We start from the raw sequence: 7,569 nt of genomic DNA, 5'->3' as shown, positions 1-7,569 counted from the left end.
TAGATAGATAGATAGATAGATAGATAGATAGATAGATAGATAGATAGATAGATAGATAGATAGATTGGTCGAGAGAGAGAGTTTGTGTGTGTAAGCGTGTTTAGTACGAAAAGCAATGACATGCATCCAGAGCAGCAATGACATGAAGGAGGAGCCAGACAATGCATTTTCACTGTAGTCTGAGGACGCTTTCTAATTTCGGGTAGCCCCGCACCGTGCCTCGCCATCCTAGCCTGGGAGACCAGGTGTTGTTGATCGCGAAGGGCGGAGGTGGTCAGGCTGCTTTCCGTCTTCTCAGGTTTGGAACGTGCGTGATGTTAGTGTCTGTCTGTTCACGCGTTCTCAGACTATGTGTCATATTGTGGCTGGGGTTGTAAGGAACGCGCACGTAGCAGCCCGCTGTGTGCAATCGTGGCGCTGAACTCGTGTGCCATGTGGGAAAGGGCTTGTTTGGTGTCGGCGCCATGTTACTTCGTCTAGTTCATGTTTTAAGCACGGACAGACGATACACAAGAAGAGGACAACACGAGCGCTCGTGTTGTCCTCTTCTTGTGTATCGTCTGTCCGCGCTTTAAACATGAATCGCATTCAACTAGCTGAACTTTCCGTTCTACTTCGTCTAGCACGGGAAACTGGAGGTGGGAGGGAAACACCCCCTTGCGACGCGGTAGTGAGCTACTACCCATGGGGAATTGTATACACAACCCAGCACTTCGCTGCCATCTCCTTATCGGTAAATGATCCGTGGCTGAGTGGACGGGATTTCTGCTTCGGTCGTGAAAGGTTTGGAGTGACGTTGGTGTCCTTGTCGACATGGGCATCCGGAAGGGGGGGGGGCAAGAAGGGCAACTGCCTCCCGTGGAGTTTCGGATATTTTTATGCACTGCAAAAAAGCTGCACATATTTGTTGTCCCGTAATTAAAATAACTTTTCCCTGAAGCACGAAAGAGAGGAGAAAAGGACAGTGACGTTCTCTCCTTTGTCCGGTCCTTAGAGAGACTTGCCACCTTTCTTTACGAAGTGACAGTAACTTTTCGCATTTTCTTTATTAACTTTGTTCGGTAAAATCTCTTTGTTCGGTAAAATCCAATGTATATTCTCCAAGTCTGGTTCTAATTCGCTGTTTGTAATTTTTGTTTTATATGCGTAGTTTAAACCACAAACAGCGCCTATTTGGTGCTATACAACCGTTACCCCCCCCTCCCCCCCAACTATAGATGCCCCCCTTGCAAAAAGTTCTGCGGGCGCTCTTGCCTGTCGACAAAGCTCGGTCGACAAGCACACGACGTCGGTGCTACCTTGCCGGTAGTTGTTCCCCACCTGCGCCGCGCCGCCGATGATGGATTGGCGTTCGTTTAGACATTTAAAGAACTTGAGCACAAATGTTCAGAAGATGACGGCAGTGCTTTCAGATTCTCTTTCTTTCGGTTCCCATCCACGTGCCCGTCGAAACCCATCGAAGGAAACCAGGCGCAAAATTACTATGGACAGGAAAAATTTGGCATGTGCTCCGAGGGACGAAAAGCGAAAACGCTCGTGTGTGAAGATTTCGGCGCACGTTGAAGATCCCCACTTGTCAACATTAATTTGGAGAGAGAGAGAGAGAGAGAGAGAGAGAGAGAGAGAGAAAGAAGATTCTTTAATGGCACAGAAGCGGTCAGCCTTGCACAATGCTGGGCTTTCTGCTTCAAATAAGTGGTGAAAATGCGATGAGGGTTACATGAACGTAAGAACGCGAGTGCACACGCACGCATGCACGCACACTAAAATGCAGGTAGAGAGAGAGGCGACGGTTCACATCATAGCCGAGGTATAGCGTCGGTGAATTAAAGCTCAGAAATTATAATTTCAGAAGCTTCCAGTCACTGAAAAGTATACGGTTTATGTCAATAAAAAGAAGGGTGTGTGATAAAGGCATACTCCTGAGGATGGCTCACGAGGCATAAACTTGGGGACTTACACGTCAGCTGATCGAGCTATGGAAATATGAATGATAGCAGAGGAGTTGGAATGGACATGTACTGCGTATAACTGATAAGCGGTGGGCCACCAGGGTAAAGAATGACACTGGGAGACTTGCCTTGAAGTATAAGAAGAACGGTAACTTCATAGATGGGTTAGATAAGAAACCTTGGGGGCAACGAACGGGTTCTAAAAAAAGCAGGGGAGGAGCTGTTCGAAGTTATGGTGCATGCCTTGGTTTCACAGGGGACATAGTAGGAGTATATAATTAAGATGTCTTACATAATAATTATGATGACAATGATGCTAATGTAGAGTAATGTATCGTGTGTTAAGCCTGTATGCTTTATTATAGATAATTCCTCTCGTCTGTCTCAAAAGAGTTAGAAATTACCAGCTGCTTCCGCAAACAGAGATAAGCGGTATGTATTTAAACGCGAGAGCAAAAGCAAGAAACGTGAATTGTTATCACGTCCTGAGAATTTCTACACATTCGAAACGTCAAATCCGGCAAAGCACGTACAGAAGAACGTAGTGTTTTCAGATGACAAATTAGGTTTTACCAGTGCTCAGTATGGTAGTGTTTACGTAGCCAAGGCAAGAACTATCTTTTCCATTGTGTGGCTGTAGTTGCTTTCAAGTATTTTGTTGCTTTAACATAAAAAAGAAGATATAGTTATTTTTCTGCATATATTGACGAGAAAATAACCGTGTGAATGTCAATGCACTTTATTTTTCATCATAAATAATGCCCTGGGCCTCCTGCGCTAACTTCGTGTCGTCGTCGTTTCCGGCTCGCATTCATTGTCTTCCTCTCAACCCATTGCAGAGGCGGCAGCTCCGACCGCCTTGTTGATTGCCGCGGCCTTGGCAGCATTCGCGGCGATCTTGGCCAACTTCTTCCTCCACTTCTTGAACTTCTTGCCGAGGCCGTACTCCGCCACGTCACTGTCCGGTTCCCGTCCTTCGTCGTCGTCCTCCGCCAGCGCTTCCGTAACGTCGGCTTCTTCAAGAAGTTTTACCAAGTGTGCTAATGCCTCGCTGGGATCCTCATCGGGGTTAGCAACGAGCCAGTCCTCGATCGTCTTTGAGAGCAACACCACTGCAGCTTGTACGTTAGTGTCTGTGCGCACAAAAAAAGAAGAGAGGATGGTTCGATGAGCATGTAAACCAGCAAGGGATATATTTCTGTCAGGGACGAGCTTGTAACGCATTGAGAACATGCTGCGTGAACAACTAAAAACTTACACAAGGATGTTTTGCCCATAAAACAGAAAAAGTCACTATTATATGTGGAACTAAATAACAAATACCTTTGTATGTACGCCGATACACACTGTGATTTTGTGTGCGCAAGTACTACACGATAACAGGACTACAGGACAGGTCGTTGCGTGCTAACAATTTTTCCGCCGTTTATTAGTTGCAGGATTTAATCGTACAAGCTTTAGAGAAATCCCGTTTATTATTTTTCAAGGAACTGCAATAAAATTTGAAATTTCGAAGCGCACGCATAGTTTTCTGTTTGTTTTGGTGCCATGGGTCAAATTCTTAACAAAGCGGACAGAATATCATCTGAGGCATTCAGATGCAATCAGGGCGGTTAAGCGAGTTGTCAGAGAGCCACTACCTATCACCACCACGTGTGGGAAAGAGTCACATAAACATAATTACCTCTGAAAGTGGCGAGAACAGAGCCTCCAAAAAAGTTCAAACTGCAGCCAAGTTAAGCCTAATTTAAACTGTCATTTCTCATATTAAGTGAATGTTTACAGCATATAAGACGATTTTTGTTGCAACTGGAAACCACTCGCGTTGTCATTGACTATGAAGTGTCACATTCGAACTGCACGTGATAAAATTGTCGCAGTCCAGAGCATACGGTTTAAAAACATACACTAAAACATTTAAAACTTTGTTTTGCTGAGTTTCATTCAAGAAGCAAAAAAAAATGGACGAAGATCGTACTGAAGTGTCCCTAAGGCGAACAATACCTTGATCGGACTTTCCACCGTTCTCTGAATTCAGGGCTGTCTCGCTGAAAAAAATGAAGGTGCACTTAGTGAAAGAAGTTTTATCACACCGTTGTCGTGCATAACTAGATAGTACTCATTCAAATTTCTCCTGCGTCCGGAACAAAAAGACCATGCTTTATTACTTACAGCGTGGCTGCACCTGAAACGAAACAAAGACAACAATAATTAATTCATGGTTGTTGCTGGTCTCTTTGCTCAGTGAAAAAAGCCAATCGAGAAATTGTGTCACAGCTGATACTGCACAGATGTTACAAAATCCTAGCACTGAATACCTTGCTGTACTCTGTAATAATTGAGTTCGTAATGCTGTGGTATGTAATGGTGCCGGGCGCAAAATAAACTTTGTAGTGGCGTAAGCAGGTTCAGGTCAAAAGCAAAAGTGTGCTATGAAGTATTGAATATATATAAATTCCTGACCTGCAGCACCGACCAAAAAGTGAGGTACGCTTTCCAACATAGAGAAATATATTGTTGGTAAAAAATAATGCCGTATTTCGGTTTCTTTCGTACTTTGAACGAAAAGCTGGCAAGGTGAAATGCCGATATAAAATGCGCATTTCAATTCTGCTGTTCTGCGAGTTTTAAAAGGCACGCTGCATAAATCTCTGCCAAATACTGAAACAATTTGACGTAAAACATACGAGCTTAACCTGCATGAATAAAATAAACTTAATTTTCCGTTAACTATATTTTGTAAAATTTTCAGATCACATACTTAATTTGAAGCAGTCTTGAATATACTAAATACGAATTAAAGGAAATGGAATAATGTTTGAGGTAAACTCACATGAGGCTGCAACGAGTGCCAAACACAGAAGGGCTTGAAATGCATTCATGTTGATGAATCTGAAACGCGCAAAAAAAGTATTCACAGCGATACAAAGAAACTTAACGCTTTATATTTGATCATTTATATATGATCATTTATATTTTTAAGCGATCATATAAAAACGATCATTTGACTAAGTTCCTAACAGCTGAATATAATTAAAGAAATCAATGTACTTTCCCCGCGTACTCCCAATCTGAACAATTTACAAATGGTTCGACATGATCACAGTCAACAATACTTGGGGTTGTATGTTTAGTGATTGATTTTTCAAAAACGGAGCCTATTGTCAAAGCTGAAAATAAACCCCGACTACCATTATTGTTTAAGAATGTATCCCTCAGAATCACAGAAAATAGGGCTGGAACAGATAGACTAACGAGACAGAAATATTGTAAAACCGTAGAACTGTTTTTACTTGGGCTGGTTAAAATAAAAACATCTCTAACACCTCTAGAAACATGTCAGGTCACTTTGTAACGTGTTGTATACACCACTATACGTTCTATTATAACACATTATTAATGCAGTCCGTTTAGCAAAACTTAGCTATACCACAAGATCAAAAATTTACGAGCTGTAGCAAGCTGTAGGGCATAATGTGGCTGCGCTGCAAGAAGGTATGCAAACTTACCCTTGATGGTTTTGACTAGGATGAGCACTGGTTCTCGACTCCACACAACACATCTGCCGGTGCCCAGTTTTATTTATGCGTGATAGGGGCGTTGCGAGTTTGTTTCACCTCGCCTCGTGCCAAGGGCGGAGCCTTGAGATTTCCACGTGTGATTTACGCATGAGAGATAAAAATGTGGGGCTGTACTGAGCAACGACGAGACGTCGGTATATTTGATAACGGCGTAGTTGTTCCTATCAAGCTTTTGTGTTGGCACTTCCATCGTGGGCGATAAGGAACAAAAATACGCCCATTGTTAGTTGAGGTCGCGGGTGGTCACTTCGACGCATATCCTGTTGACAGGGGATACCTCTGCTCTGGGTTTTCACACCGACAAGACATTGCGATGCCGTGACGCGTCGGAAAATCAGGTGAAAAATGTGGAGCTTTTCCACTCGGTGAAGGTACATGACCAGTGAAGCTGTAGAGCATCAAACAGGATTAGACAAGGGTGCATATATATTTTTTCATCATTGGCAATGACACTGACAATATATGATTACTGTACTATACCGTGATTGGTTCTATTACAACTCTAAACGGTTTTTGATAAAAGTTAAATCTATGCAGTGCCGTTGTTTGTTGTATGATAAGATTGTAGCGGCACTTCAAATCAGACTCTTCAGGCAGAAGTTATGTAAGATAATTATTGTCGGGTTTCGCAATGTCATCCTTAAAGTCTTCAATGTGATCACAGGGTAGCGTTATCATGGTTAACACATTCAAGTTGCATGGTCGTGAACTTCATGATATTGTCGCGAAGCCCTAGTTCAGTTCACTATTTTTTCTAATTGGTGAGAGAGGCATCTTGTGTCTGAAAGCTGCTTGGACGGAAGACAAGCTGTGAAATTCCAGTCCCGTAATTAATGAATGAAGACCGCCAGCCGCTCACTTATCGTTGTTGTGTCTGCCTTGAGTAGCTTCCTTGTATTCCTTTGCTTTCAGGCGGATTGGGATTAGGCAGCGTTCAAGGAGTTGGGCAGCGCGGCCGCGGGAACGATTTAAGCCCTTAATCGTTTTTCTGGGAAGGCCAGAATGTCGCGCATATGCGCAGCGGGTGGAGATACGTGTCTAGTCGATAAAAGTATTCCCAGCCATGGAAAGGTTGTCAATTCTCTTTTTTGAAGCCATAGCCTCACCTTTGTTGTCTGGCGGGCGGAAGGGCTGATAATTTGTGTGAGAGTATTCAAAAGGTCTGTGTTATTCCAGACAGTATATTCAAAGTAGACTTTGTTTTCAGACGGAGGGTTCCCTTGTGAAACCACGAAACACCTCTTTTCCCGTTTTCAAGGGCAATTACCGTATGAGAGCGTTCTGGTCAGTAGGGTGACGGTAGCTGCGAGGTCATTCGAGGGGTCATTATAAGTATCAATGGGGTCGTCGCGCCACTGCGTCTGGAGATGTACTGCTCAAGGTTAAAGGGTGTGCTAGTAATCAGTCTCGCGTCGGGGAGTGTCACCACTGTGTTTGGGATAAGTCCATAGGAAGGCGATATCGCATTGTTTCTGTTTTCGCGCGGTTCTGAGAATACTGAAATGCGCTGACAAAAACAGGTGATAATCCTGCGTTCTCTTGCGGACAGTACGTATCTCCCAAGCTTTGATTGTTGAGCGTGGCGAGAACCTCCGCTGAGTTATGTTTTCGTGTTGATTGTTTGTTTGCGTGCTTCGGTGAACTTATGTTGGAGAAAGCGTCTTTGTGTACCTGCCTGAAAAAAAAAAAAAGGTTTGGGTAGAATGACCTTTGTACAAAAACCTTGTGGCGTTAGTCAGTATAGGCCCTTCTCACTCTCCTTTGAGACGCCCCTTTTGGGGTGGCGGCCTTTGTAGCAAAACTGAAGTGTTTGATGTTTTAGGGGTCGACAGAGAAAGGTAGAGATGGAAGAGAAAGGTAGAGACCCACTGATTAAGTTGTAGGTCCTTTGTTGAATGCGCAAACGCTGCATCGGTCGATACTTTACGATTGTAGTACAAGAAAAAAACATAAAAACAAACAAAAAACACGTGCTGTAGGTGTGACAAGTGTGTGGCGCCCCCATCCCTGATATTCGTTGGCCGCTAAGTTCAGTG

General features: G+C 43.6%; 1 protein-coding gene across 2 annotated transcripts in view; it reads right to left on the bottom strand.

Moving 5' to 3' along the window:
• LOC144169314 (uncharacterized) overlaps positions 1-5,611 on the bottom strand; it is a 32,245-nt gene extending 26,634 nt beyond the window's left edge. The window contains exons 1-5 of one of the 2 annotated variants that reach the window (XM_077698403.1): positions 5,462-5,590; positions 4,786-4,844; positions 4,125-4,137; positions 3,957-4,000; positions 2,676-3,085 (exon numbers count right to left, since the gene is read on the bottom strand). In XM_077698403.1, the coding sequence (XP_077554529.1) occupies positions 2,778-3,085; positions 3,957-4,000; positions 4,125-4,137; positions 4,786-4,844; positions 5,462-5,514 (477 nt within the window). In that variant the 5' untranslated portion in view covers positions 5,515-5,590 and the 3' untranslated portion in view covers positions 2,676-2,777. Of the gene's footprint in view, positions 1-2,675; positions 3,086-3,956; positions 4,001-4,124; positions 4,138-4,785; positions 4,845-5,461 lie in introns of those variants that run through there. The other variant, XM_077698404.1, reaches the window with a different exon arrangement.
• Positions 5,612-7,569: the final 1,958 nt, after the last annotated feature.

This window comes from Haemaphysalis longicornis, unplaced genomic scaffold, assembly GCF_048455015.1.
Source record: "Haemaphysalis longicornis isolate Haplotype H1 unplaced genomic scaffold, Haemaphysalis longicornis Haplotype H1 scaffold_2, whole genome shotgun sequence".
Lineage (NCBI taxonomy): Eukaryota > Metazoa > Arthropoda > Arachnida > Ixodida > Ixodidae > Haemaphysalis > Haemaphysalis longicornis.
The sequence above is the reverse complement of the archived record's forward strand: the minus strand, read 5'-3'. Positions and strand labels throughout refer to the sequence as shown.